Source organism: Dreissena polymorpha, chromosome 12 (genome assembly GCF_020536995.1).
Source record: "Dreissena polymorpha isolate Duluth1 chromosome 12, UMN_Dpol_1.0, whole genome shotgun sequence".
NCBI lineage: Eukaryota > Metazoa > Mollusca > Bivalvia > Myida > Dreissenidae > Dreissena > Dreissena polymorpha.
The window spans coordinates 43468560-43483445 of NC_068366.1; the positions used below are offsets into that span (position 1 = coordinate 43468560).

The 14886-nt window shown below is 34.6% G+C and overlaps 1 protein-coding gene across 1 annotated transcript; it reads left to right on the top strand.

Moving 5' to 3' along the window:
• The first annotated feature begins 349 nt into the window (after window positions 1-349).
• Window positions 350-9159, top strand: LOC127853243 (prostaglandin reductase-3-like). Its single transcript, XM_052387582.1, has 11 exons — window positions 350-547; window positions 1264-1351; window positions 1599-1694; window positions 2042-2140; window positions 2454-2522; window positions 3231-3305; window positions 3451-3522; window positions 3692-3753; window positions 4502-4604; window positions 6365-6550; window positions 8867-9159. The coding sequence occupies exons 1-11, from the start codon at window positions 414-416 to the stop codon at window positions 8912-8914; spliced, it is 1032 nt and encodes a 343-aa protein (XP_052243542.1). The 5' UTR covers window positions 350-413; the 3' UTR covers window positions 8915-9159.
• The last annotated feature ends 5727 nt before the right edge of the window (window positions 9160-14886 follow it).

The window sequence follows — 14886 nt, forward strand, 5'->3', positions numbered from 1 at the left end:
GTTTTATTTTGGGATACTACGAGGATTGCTTATGTAGGTAAAAAATACATCCGCTCTTTGCATGAGCACGGATGGTCGAGTGGTCTAGACGGGATACTTTTTACTCCAGGACTCCAGGGATCAGTGGTTCGAGCTCTGTTGATGGTTACTTTTTCCATTTTTTTTAAATTGTATTATTGTTTTTTTACTGGAGATTTTTAGTTGAAATGTTTAAATTTATCAATATTAAGCATTTAATGACAAGCTTCAATACATGCCAAAATCTGTTGGACGGCCCCTTTAATGTGTAAACGCTGATAACACTACGGGCTATTATTTATATCGCCATATCAAGGTGATGTAAGGATTTATGGGTATATAAAGATAGCATTTGTTTGCGAACTGATTACACTTCATGATCTAGACTGTTAAAGATGGCTTCCACTGCACCTACTGAGATCCGGAAACTCGTTGCTACGCGAGCAAGTACCAATTTCCGCGAGGTTGTTCAAGTCGTGACTGTGCCAACACCTGAACCAGGGGATGGGGAATTGCTCGTCAAAAACATGTAACTAGAACGATGTATCAAAATAACTGAAACTTTGAGAAACGTGGAACCTGTTTTACTTTATCTTTATTATAATAGGTGCAAATCGTAAGTACGCTTTAACTTAGTAGTTCGATTGTGGTTATGAGTTCTATAATGATACTGGATCAAGAATATGTGTACGATAAGAAAACGATAACAGAAGAAAAGTGCAAACAAACGACTGTTGTAAGAACAATCTGAAACCATTATTTTACTTCCGAAGTGTTCCATTTAATGAACTTCGTTCTATTTTGTTTCGAAACGTGTTCAAAGGAAAAATAATGGAAATTCAAATAAATTTTATTCCAATTGTATACAATTCTATGTTGCATGAGTTAAGTCATATCGTTCTTGCGTGTTTGCGGGTTTAAAAGCGCAAATACGACAATTATTGCTTGTGTCGCTGTTTTTGTCGCTCTGATAGTTATCTTTGTCGCTCTGCCGTTTTTTCGTTAAAGCGACTTTAATACGGCTTATTTCTAAAAGCATATTGAGGTTTAATAACACATATATGTGATATTTGTGTTTGTTAGATTTGTAGTTGACAGGTATTGGATTGATTGGCTTTTTATTTTATTTAATCAGATTCACGGAAAATAATTTATGCATCAATGTGATTAATTCTTCAACGTTTAATTTAACTTCACTACAGCGCCTTCTCCATGGCACTTACAGACTCGTGTTTTATTTGGCAGGTTTCTAGGGATCAATGCTTCCGATATTAACAATACGGCTGGAAGATATTTTTCGAATGCGGAATACCCCATTGACACGGGATTTGAGGTTTGGCCATGGTTTTAATATTGTATCATCGACAATTACTGATAATCTGAGCAGAAATAAAGAGCATAAAATAAATGTAAAATATAAGTGGTTTTTATTAAACCTCGACGAATAAAGTTTAGTATTCACAGATGCAAAATGACGCTCGAGCGAATTAATACGTTTATAAGCAGCTAGTGAAATACCAAAACTGGAAATGTGCAATATATTTAAAAAAAAAATAGCGTTAGTGTTATTTCCGAGACAGGCATTGGCTGAAGTGGTGTCGGCTGGTCCAAATGCTGTGTATAAGCCTGGGCAGGCACTCATTTATCTTCAGTCTGGGGCATTCTGCGACTACAAGGTATGAACTACCGGTAAAATACGTGGTCCCTGTAAGTTGTCTGAATGCAGCGTTACAATTTATACTAATTTTAAGTTTTAAGTTCAAGCATCAGACATTTTTCTACATATCATGGTGAGTGGATTTAGCCAATTGTTATACAATTTAAGTTCACACATACGTATATGTACACCTCTCATTTCTTAAAGAATCATATATGTTCATTTTGGATCGAATAAACTTGCATAACAAAGTTCATGTAAATGGGTATTTTTGCTTTGAACCGTAATTATTCGATTTCATTACTTTGCACGACCAAACATTCACAATTAAGTATACTGAGCTCTCTAATTTGTTTTTTTTTCTAGATAGTAAAGGCTGCTACCGTCGTTCCTCTGCCTGCGCCAAAACCCGAGTTTTTGCCCTTCATTCTCAGTGGAAATACCGCTGCCATATCTTTAGACAAGGTATTTTTGAAGTTTGCGTTGTTTCTTTCACCATACGGATTCCTTCTCGGGGATCGCCGCTATATATAAAGTAACAGATACGAGAAAATGTGTGCTAGGTTTTCATGTTTGTATGTGCCAAACGACCGAAACAAATTGAGGTAGTTAAAAAAATACAAAAGTTACATTACTTAAATCATATGCTAGCAGGTGGAAAATAAGAGTACTTCGACTTGTATTTACAGCAAGTTTTAAATAACCGTTAAACTTAATGTAAAAAATATCGTTTTTATTTGATGACGATATGTATGAACACACAACGTTTCAATGTTAGGTTGGTGAGATTAAATCCGGTGAGACGGTCCTGGTGACAGCTGCCGCGGGCGGCACGGGACAGATTGCAGTAAGTAATGTCATATATATCATACATATATTCTGAGTTCAGAATTTCGTAAATTAAAAATAACAGAAATCTGCAAAACTACCATCCGAATCATCATTTCATTTCTTACCTCCAATAATTATTTCACACAAAACAGATCAGGACGTTGTCAACGCATCAGTTGTATAAAATGACAAAATGTAAAGCCTTAAAATGACAAACAAACATAATGGAAGACTAAACCAATATGTCTTTACGTAAACCCATATATGGGCAATATCATAAACGACCATGCTCGCAGCATATTGCGTGTGGAAAAACAAACTTTATGTTGCGTCTTTATTTGGAGAATTAGATTGTCCGCTCTACGTTCGACGTCTTTAGCAGCAAAATAGTCAATTCATATCATGTGAATTTACATAATGCCCATGTGCAGTTTAAGAACCAAATACTCAATTGGTACCGCAGATAGTTTGGATTGTAGCATTTGTTTCATATGAGCGGCAGTCTTCTTTAACACATCATTTTTTTAAATAATAGATTTATGGCTTAAACGCATTGCCGAAATTCTTAACGTTCTTGTGAACCTCACAGAAACCATCACGTGGTACAGGCATTTCGAAGTATGTACATTTTATATATTAATCTTTGTCGAATGATTGTGTGTATTTGTTCAACTAGTATTAACAATGTAATCAATAAATATCACGAACTGATGATGACTTTCAGGTCCAGTGGGCGAAACTGGCTGGGTGTCACGTGATTGGAACGTGCTCATCCGACGAGAAAGTACAATTCCTTAAGGTGAGCTCATTCATGTACATCGTACTGTATTTCTGATAACATTACAAGATGTCATCATCGCATGAACATAAGATGTAGACTGATAACAAAAGTAATGTTCAAGTTGTATTTCGTTTAAATAATAGCTAGTATCGATTATTTTCAGGAATTGGGATGTGACAGACCTGTTAATTACACCAGAGAAAACCTGAAAGATGTCTTGACAAAAGAATACCCAGTACGTTGTTCTTGGCAGATTGTAGCACTGTAGTCCAATATCAGGGTTTGCCGTTAAAGTTAATTACAGAATTGTCAATATAAATTGTATACTATTAAATTGCAATCTCAAGCATGTTAACAAACAGTGAACATTTTGTTTTATATTAAAGTCATGATTTAACTTTTAGAATGGTATCGACGTTATATATGAGACAGTGGGCGGGGACATGTTTGACACCTGTGTTGAAAGGTAAGCTTCAAACTAAATTCTAAACTTCATTTGCTACGCTCTATTTCAATTAAATCATTATCTAAAATACTTAAACATTACGACGAACAACAGATGTTTTTTTTGCTGCTTTACAACACAAACCATCGAATTTTACAGACAAAATAACTTACATAAGTAATAGTACGTCTGGAGTTTCATTATCACTTTCTTCGAAAATACTACTTATGTAAGTTATTTCATCTGTAAACAAATATATGTATAATTTAGTATGAAGACGATGTACTTGTGTATAACTCTGAACATATTGTCTGTCTGTCAGTAAAAGTTATGCGGCTTGTGTTGTTTTTTTCGAAGAAAGTGATAATGAAACTCAAGAAACTCCATTGTTAGTAAGTCTTTTTACCATCCGTTGGTCTCTCATTTAAGGTTTTTGACCAATAATCCTTTCCGATACTGTGCAAAACATGCACACATGCACTGAACTAAAAGCTGATTACTGTTGGGGCTAATGCCTTCGAACAGGCAATGCAATCCGTCAAAGCGATGCACCCTTTTTGGGTGATTTTGAGTTGAATACCATGTCACATTTATATTTGGTAGTGAAATATTCTTTTTCAGAAAAGTTTATTTTTCGTTATAATCTGATTATTTTTCTTCAAAATGATGTTTTTACTAATTAAAATCATAGCCACACGCTAACAATCTGTGGTTAATTATATATATTTCTATTCATGTACACCTGTATTATGTTTTATTTTTCGTCCAGCCTTGCGGTACATGGCAGGTTGATTGTTATCGGGGTCATTGAAAGCTACGAATCGAAGAAGGACTATGTGCTTCCTAAGGCTCTCGCGAATCTGCCGTCAACGGTAACTTGTTGTTGTTTTTGTTTTTTATCGAGTGCACCGGGATTGTCTCCCATATGGCCATCGCCCCCAGAAAGACGTGTTAGTTGGTTATGGGGGATAGTGCAAGATACAGGAGACTCCCCGTTTCAGAGGTGACCCTGGGTCTTTTAGTGCCCGGTGTATAGCACCTAGTACACTGCACCTCGGTTTAACGTCTCATGCGAAAGACGAGTTAGAAGGTTAGGTGAATCGGGGGATCGAACCAACGATCTCTGGATTGTGAAGCCAGTGTGTTACCACTAGACCACGGATCCGTTGTAACTTTAGTACAACCATGCCTAATAAAGACGTGTGTATATAGTTATAACATAATCGATAAATGGGTATGCATATTGAATAGAAAAGAAGTTGTACTGACTGCTTCGTTGGCATAACATTTAAGGGGTTCATATATATATGCTTTTACTCGAAAAACATCAAAGATGGAAAGGAATTTCCCATTTGATTTTATTTCAACTTTAAATGCGTGGATTGTTTTTTTATTAAGAATGCAACAGTTTTAATCGGTTAACCGGTTTATCTACTTAAACGACCATTTGCATTTTTTTAAAATAAAGGTTGATCTAAAACTTAAAATTAACACTTTATCATGGTATAAATTGTACTTTTAAACCAACATGCTGCCAGTAGCGGATCCGTGGTCTAGTGGTAACACGCTGGCTTCACAATCCAGAGATCGCTGGTTCGATTCCCCGCTGCACCTAACCTACTAACTCGTCTTTCGCATGAGACGTTTAACCGAGGTGCAGTGTACTAGGTGCTATACACCGGGCACTAAAAGACCCAGGGTCACCTCTGGAACGGGGTGTCTTCTGTATCTTGCACAATCCCCCGTAACCAACTAACACGTCTTTCTGGGGGCGATGGCCATATGGGAGACAATCCCGGTGCACTCGATAAAAAACAACAACAACAACATGCTGCTTATTAACGTTGGCGTTTTCTCAGAATAACAAGCCCACTAACGACGGGAATCAAAAACGTGTTAACAAATACAGTAATAAACCAAACAAACTGTACCTTTGTGGTAACAAACAGGCTTGTTTTGACAATAAGCACAATTGTTTTGTCTTACTGGTGAACATTTATTTTGCTAACTATGGAGAGAGATTGGGGGCTAATAGCATTAACGTATTTAGCAAGTTAATTGTTGTCATTTGTGTACAGTTTATTATGAACTAAATGTATTTATTTTATCCTGTTACCACTGATTATCGTAAACATGTATTTCTACATGTTTGTTTAGGCTGCCAAAAGTGGCATTACAGATGTTTACATACTAGATGTTCGTTTAGAGAGCCAAAAGTTGCATTACGGTTGTTTACATACTACATGTTAGTTCAGGCTGCCGAAAGTGGCATTAGAGATTTAAGCTTTGTGAAAATGAACATGTACATAATGTGCAAGGAAGCAAATAAATCGATTCAGAGTACCACTTCTTATTTGAATGTTCCTGTCATACAAACCTTAGACTAATGTTTTATAATTCGATCATAGCAATATGATAACGAGTAATACATAAATTTGCTTTATTTATAAATGATTGATATGTATTAATTAATTTATAACCGATTCATAACTGATAAAATAAAAGGTAACCTGTTGATGTTTTTGTAAACTGTTGCATCTCTATTTTAATATGACGAAAACTGTTCAATGCTTGAATTCCGTTGTTTACACACGATATGCAATATTTGACAAATATTCAATGTATATTTCAGCTTCTAGTAAAGTCAGCCAGCGTGCGAGGTTTTTTCCTGAAGCAGTTTGGAAGTGACATTGGTCCATACATGAAGAAACAGGTTCAGTACTTTAGTGAAGGAAAGCTGAAGAGTTTTGTTGACAAAGGGGAGGGAACTGCGTCAGGACCTTTTATTGGTCTGGAAAAGGTTGCGGATGCAGTGGAGGTAATTAAGTTTGAAAAATAATGACAATCTGAAAGCCGGTATATCCACAGTTTTGTTGAAATGCAGTTGTGTGAATGCGTTAACAAAATGTATGTTGGTTCATCAATAGTTTTGTTTAAAACATTCCTTATTGTGTGGCTTTTTGCTTATATAACATGCGATCAAAATCGACAAGAAGGTAATGTTACGAATGCAATGACAGTCTATGTTACAACTTGTAAATACATTTCACTAACTACGCGCCAGTTAATAACGATCGACACCTCTATTTTGAGATGCATCAATAAATTAGTCAATGCTACTTCCGAGGCGGCGCTCAGACCCGGATGTTTTGAAATTTTACGGAAAATTTTACAGGGTGATTAGGTTTTATATGGTTTTTTTTCAACATATTTCACATTATAAATCAGTCAATGAAGTGCGTTTCAGCGATTATAAAATTCACCCAAAGATGTACAAAAACATACAATGACAATCCATTTGGAAACATGATGACCTTTATAAGATGTGGCATTGTAAAATTCGTAAAAGCAAATCGATGTTTTTTGCCTATGTGACGAGCAGATTCCCAGCCAATTAAATCGCTCATCACATAAAACGATTGCTTTGAACCTGTACAAGTTACTGCGTGCACAAAAACATCGGCGTCTAGCCGATCTAATAGATAAATTTGTATTTTTCAAAAAGTGATGGAGCCAATGCCAAGGAGGTGGCGCTCAGATAAGGTAGTGGCGCCAATGTACATTTATAGCTATTTTAAAGTGAAATATTTTTTGTAATGGTTTCTATTATGTTTAAAGGACTTACATTATTTTGTGTAAGTTGACTACTACAGCACATTTGAGTCGCGTGCGTTTTTAATTAGAACAAGAGCTGAGTTTGTGAAACACAATGCCCCCTACTGCGCTTTGAAGCCATATATTTGACCTTTGACCTTGAAGTATAACCTTGACCTTTCACTACTCAAAATGTGCAGCTCCATAAGATACACATGCACGCCAAGTTGCTATCTTCAATATTGCAAAAGTTATGACCAAGGTTAACGTTTTGGGACACACACATACAATGACAGACAGACAGACAGACAGACAGACAGACAGACAGACAGACAGACAGACAGACAGACAGACAGACAGACAGACAGACAGACAGACAGACAGACAGACAGACGGACGGACAGACAGACGGACGGACGGAGGGACGGACGGACGGACAGACAGACAGACGGACGAACAGTTTTATAATAATGTCTTGATGGGCATAAACGTTCGTCTTTGTAAGATAAGAACATTTAACATGCATCATACAAAAAGGTTGTTTTGGAGTTGATAGTGGGAAAACAACATATATTAGCCTAATTAAGATTCGTTGACCTTGGCCTTTTAGTAAATTAACCATTTGTATTAAGGGACACGAATCATCGTTATAAGAAGAAGCATCATCTTATATTTATTATATAAATTATTATACTGTATTCAAATATTGCTGTCGATAAATTATTTTGATAATGTTCAACATTACGTTATTGGTTTGATCGAGTATTAAAAACTTTTGGTATATATCGTACAATATGTTTTATTATTTTTATGGTGACTTCTTAATTGAGTTGATCACTTATATATTTTAAAAAACTACATCTTATTTATAATAGACTGTGTTTATGTTCTGTTAAGATTTGGGCCTTCGTATGTGCGTTGATAAATAAATAAATAATAACAAATAACATTATCTATCAAATGTACGTCATGTGATAATGTCATTGCGATACGACTGTTAATTGATACATCCTGCATTGGCGCCACCTTCAATCATTAGCGCCATCTATTTAGCATTGGCTCCATCTCTTTTGGAAAATGCAAAATTTTTTACTACGTCGGCAAGAAGACAATAATTTTGTGAATGCAGCATCTAATGTATGTTGTACGCAATTGTTTGATGCCGTTAAAGATTTAATTGGGTGGACATTTTATTGTCACACAGGAAAACCTCATCGGAATGCTTTTTAAAACTGCACAATACCACAGCTAATAAAGGTTCTCACGTTTAAAATGGGTTGTGAATGTATGTTTCTGTACATTTTTGGATGAATTTGCTGAATCGCACAACATTGCCCGATTATAAAATAATGGGAAATATGTTCAAAAAACATATATAACCTAATCACCCTGTCAAATTAACCATGAAATTTCAAAACACGCGGGCTTGAGCGCCACATAGGAAGTTGCATTGGCTCATTTATTAGTGCATCTCAAAAAGAGGTAGCGCGCGTGATTAACGGCCATGTAACTAAATGCTAACATTTTGTTTTTCTTGCAGTACTTGTACACGAAGAAAAGTAAAGGAAAGATTATCGTGCAGATGTAGGTGGCTGTTTAAATCGTATCTGACAGCTAGCTCACGAAGAAGATGAAAACCCAACATTTATATTGGTGCAGATTGTGCTTAAATTATTGAGTATACATTTATGTAGTCTATGTTTGTGAAAAAGTACACCCGGACCCGTATTCACCAATCCAGCGTTTTACTAAAAAAAAAATACCCAAGACATACAACTCCAGATCTTGCATAGATGCAGACTATCAATAATATTTCTTCTATACCATTATGAAGAGTGGTGTAGTTTCGTCAAATTGGTAAAATGTCAAAATAAACAAAATAGTAAACAAATGATAGCACATTACACTTTAAGAATATTCTTTATTCGTAGTCTTAAGTCTAAGAATTGTTTGTTAAATAAGGGCCCAGCTTAACAAGATATATTGTTAAATATAGTATCGGTTAAAATTTGTGTCGTTATTCAATGTTTATTCATGTATATTTTACTTGGTTGTTTTTTGTGCATACAGCTTAAGCTTATGTTGTTTTCGAGTTTGTTGCTAATGCCACATATTACAAACGCAGGTGCACTCAGTAAAATTGAGATATATCGTGTATTGCAATAAAGATGTATTTTGCTTAAATGGCACTGTATACAGATTGTTGAAATTACAATTTTCTAACTTTTTTCTAAAATTAAACAAATATAAAAACAATTAACATAAGAGAACGAAGGAACACTTATGACGCAAACTCATACGGAAAGTACGATTGTTATTATGAGTGATCATTAGAAATTGACAACATTATAAAGCACCACGCAACAAGAAATTATTTGATAATTTGGGGAAATTAATGTTGTTTTCGTTACATTTATGGCAATGTCTCGATTTATAATAACCATTATAAAGGAAATCAATATTGAAACAGCCCAGATGTCCGAATGTTCGACGCGGTAGCTTTTTAAACAGAACAGAACAGATAGTTTATTTGCGACTTAAGCATATACAGCTCATCGTCAAAAACAATAAATCAATCATAAATACATATACATACACATGCGTCAAACTAACAACAAATGTTTATGCATTTTTACACATAGATGATTTTTGTGAGAATGCAATATGAAAGAGAAAGAGAAGGCTCTTAATTGTTAAACAAAGTTAAGTAAATGATTATGATCCGTTAGTGATTGAGCAAAAATAAAATATAGACATTATGCAGTTATAAATTATTTACAAAATCACAATTTTGGGGAAAAAACTATTCTCTCATAAGACTATAAATTTTCGGCTCTAAGTTTAAATGCTTTTATACAAAAATTAGCTAGACGTATCAATACAGATTTTCTAGTCTCATTCAACAATTGTACAATTTAAACATACTTGGTCTTCTTTTGTAAAAATAAGGTATACATGTATTTCTAATATTATCATATAAAGGACATATAAGAACAAAATGGTACTCATCTTCAATTTCATTCATTGAACAAAATGTACATGTTCTTTCATTTCTTTGAATATTTTGGTGCCTACCAGTTTCTATAAATAGAACATGGGAAGATAATCTCAATTTTGCGATTATGTTTCTAAATTTCGAATTTTCAATTTTGTCTAAATAAATAGATCTTTCAAACATGGGTTTCAATTCTTTGTACAAATATAGTGATGGAGAGTCATTTACATCAATTCGCCATTTTGAAATAAACAAATCTTTTAATCTATTGCGGAACATTATAATAAAGCTGTTAACATTAACCGATTCTGGATATAACCATACGTCATTAAAACCTGACTCTTGCAAGAGTTTCCGAACGTTTGATATCCATGACTTGGAGTGAGGATTATCACATGATTCTTTAAATTGTTTACGAATAATATTACTTAAAATACAGTTAGAAGATTTTTCGTTGAACAATTTTAAGAAATATTTAACTACTCGCAAATATCGACATATATACATCGGGTATCTCCCTACTTCGGCATACAAAGCATTTGAATTAGTAGAAGCTTTAACACTTAAAAGCCATTTACAGAATTTGCGTTGGACACGCTCAATATTTTCGGCTTTAGTAAACCCCCATACCTCGCTTCCATAATTTAGAATCGAGGCAACATATGCATCAAACAGATTTAACATTATTTTAACAGATACATTCAATGGTTTTGTAACAGTAAATAATGCGTTCATCGCTCTAAGCGCTTTGGCTGATAAAGTATTTGTGGCTTGTATAAACGAGCCGCTGCTTGAAACTACTATTCCTAGATAATTAAAATTGTTCACGATTTCAATTGGATTATTATTGTACACCCATCTATAGCCTTTTTTTAATCTGCCTTTATGAAAAATAACAATTTTTGTTTTTTCGACATTCACCGTTATATTCCACTTCGTGCAATACTCAAACAAATTGTTCAAGGATGATTGTAAACCCTCAGCTGATTCTGAGATTTGTACTGCGTCGTCGGCGAATAATAGAAGATAAATGGATAATTGATCAATTGTAATGCCCGCATTTATATCAGCTTGTAAGTGCAACTCAATGTCATTTAAGAATAATGAAAACATTATTGGAGAACATATTTCTCCCTGTAATAACCCGATGTCGGATTCAAATAAATCGGGAATACTATTCATATGTTTGACACCTAATTTAATCTGGTTATACAAAGAGCGAAAAACGGACAGGAGTTTGCCATCGATACCGGACCTAATGAGCTTAAACCAGAGATGCATACGATCCGTTAAGTCATATGCCTTTAAATAATCGACAAAGCAGCAAAACAGTTTTTGTTTATTATTGATATGACTTCCAATCAATGATTGAAGGACAAATAATGCGCCGACCGTACTATAACCCGGTTTGAATCCGAACTGTGCGTCAGTTAAAATGTCATTAGCTGTAGCCCAATTTTGTAAGCGTTCATTGAGTATACTCGTGAATAACTTAGCAAAACAACTCACAAGGGTTATGCCTCTATAATTGTTGGGTATTGAAGGATCGCCTTTTTTATAGAGGGGGATAATCAGACCCGTTGACCAGCTGTGAGGAAATTTCCCGGACTTGAGAATATGGTTAAATAACAATTTAAACCAGAGGTCAATCACACACGGAGGTCAACATTTTTCATGTTTTTTTTTCTTTATTAAATTATATTTTTGTTGTACTAGTGACCTTTTTAGTTCTCATGTTCCATTTATAAATTTAAATCACTCATTGGCGAATTAAAAAAAATGCCAAAATATGTGAACAAGTCCCTTTAAAGCGGTTAACACAATGTTGCTCCTTAAATTACGTCAGCCCTTTATGTAGAAATCATCTCAGATGAACGAAATATCCAGTCTGTATAATATCGTATACATGTATAACTTGCATAATGATAAATATTTTGTAACAATAGTGTTACTCTTGTGACTGTTTTCATAAATTAAGAAACTTGTGTAAGGTAAGACAAACGACCGTTTCACCAGGTTTACATTCGAAACAAGAAATTTCTTGAAACAAACGTTGTGGTGAGATTTTTTTCTGTTTTGTAAGTTGAGATGCATAGTTTACGTGATCTACTTTCAAACTTAAATATTCACCCCATTCACTATTAGACCATACAACGCCAACAAACTTTGCAGCATGAGGAAAATTTAAAACGCAATTTCGCTCGTGAAAGTAATTTAACAAACGCTTTAAGTCCAAATAATAAATACTAATCTTGACGCACATTCACAAATTCATCTTTAACTGGAATTAAACAAATTGATGTTTTTAATAACAAAATGACTCGTTCAATCTTATGTCCATTTGTGTTTTCCTTTTTTTAGTTTTTATTTTAACATAAACAAATAACAACAAAAACAACAACATTTATTCAGCAGTAAAGCTTATACAAGTTCAAAGCCTTCATTATATATTTATTGTCTTTATAATGTTAAGAAAAAATATGCTGACATTTGCGAATATTCATGATCGTAGTCTGAAAATAATCTTGCAATTGCAAACTTAATATAATTCACAGACATTTTCAAAAGCAAATTATGTATACAATGAAAGGAAGCAGGGTTTTTTTTTCAAATGCAGACTTAGAATAATAAGAATAGAATAAGTATCTCAAAACGAACTACTCGGTATGCGTTTTAAAGTAAATAAATAAATTGTACGGTCAATGTAAACTGTATTATCATTAAATTGTGTTATTGGTGACACTTATTTAAGAATGTCTCGGAATTCTTGGAAATCATTTCTGTACATTGAGGAATGATGCGATTAGAATGGTGAAATTTTTCTCTGTTGATCTTCACCGAGTTCTGGTTTTATCCAGCATTTTCTTTAATCCTCCTCGTCTATAAGCAAGTTTGATGGCGGCTGGTGCTATTGTTCCTTGACAATAACCTCATCATATTTTGCACCAGCAGTATGTTGTTATAGCTTCATATTTTTACAATAAAAGGTTTACACAGCGTCTAGTGCAGGTATTTAAAAGACATATTAATGTAAACCGAAAGATTGTATTTCATAACGAAAATGCACAATGAACAAAACATTTTTTTTATCAATATATAGTGGTTGCAAGATTGACGCTCTAGAGAATGCGGTACGAACGCCTACATCGTAGAAGGATCGACGAATATAAACAAATAAATAAGCATCCACCTTCACATATAAACACGCTACGACCGCTTACATTAACGCCCTATGGAAGACCTTTAAGGATCAATGTATCTCCATAGTAGAAGAAAAATACCTTCAAAATGGGGATGTAGCAGATTCGACCAATCCTGGATCATCAGGAGTGTAAAACGTCTCTCAAGGAGAAAAAAAGAAATGCTAAAATCAACAGCACACCTAAAGATACAACCAAGTATAAGCAGCTCCAAAAAGGCACAGAACAGGAATCCCAAAAGGCATAAAACAACTATGTGAGAGACTTCGTCAACATTGACAAAGTTATAAGCTGTATTCTGTAATCAGTAGCAAAAGATGCGAGAGATCCGGAGTCCAAATCCTCAAAAACAACTGTGTCGGCCATAGTAACCCAACGAGCAAAGCTGAGATCCTACACTCACATTTCAGCAATGTCCTCACTGAGAAAGATCTCCCCAAAACTCCATCAATGGAAACGCCAAATCACATCAAAGCGAATGAAAAAGACATCATATTAGATAAACCCGCAGGATAGTACAACAAACACACAGCATACCATGATAAACACACAGAATACCTTGACAAACACGCAGCATAAAATGACGAACACACAGCATACAATGACAAACAAACAGCATACCATGACAAACGCCTAGCATACAATCACCAACACACGGCATAAAATCACATACACGCACCATACTATGGCAAGCACACAGTATACTATTATAAGCACAAGTCATATCATTTGATTTAAACCTGTTATGTTATATTGTTTTAACTAGTTATATTTTGTTTGTCGTACAAATGAACATAGTCTTAGTAGTATCACAAATGTGATAAGGCAATTAAAGACAATCAAGTCAAGAACACAAGCGTGCTGTTTCTAAGACGTTTATTTTACAACTGGCAGATAACATGTGCTAGTGCCGCGGGAAGCGGTCAGTGGGCATGCGCATAGAGATAAACATGCAGACACCTGTTCGAAATATATTACATCCTCCTCTCTTTAAAGATGAAAATTTATTCAATACCATTTCAAATATCTATTTCAAAAGCATGATTTGTTCGTCAACTTAGTATATTTGAATTCAATGAGTATTTGTTTATTTAATACTGATTTTTGTTTTGAATACAATAGTAGTCATGCATCTTTGTTTTAAGCTGCATGTGTAAGCTACACACTTTATTTATTCACAGTTATTTACATATCCATTGATCACCACTGTACAGTTTGTTCGGCTTCACAACTCTTCCTGATCGTGTCTGATAAGGGCCATTAAATGGGGCTGCTGATCTGTTAATCTCTTGATCAAAGCTGTTTCTGTGGGGAGCGTTATTCGGGGTTACTAGTGGCAAAGTCTGTGCTAAAATGTAATTTCCG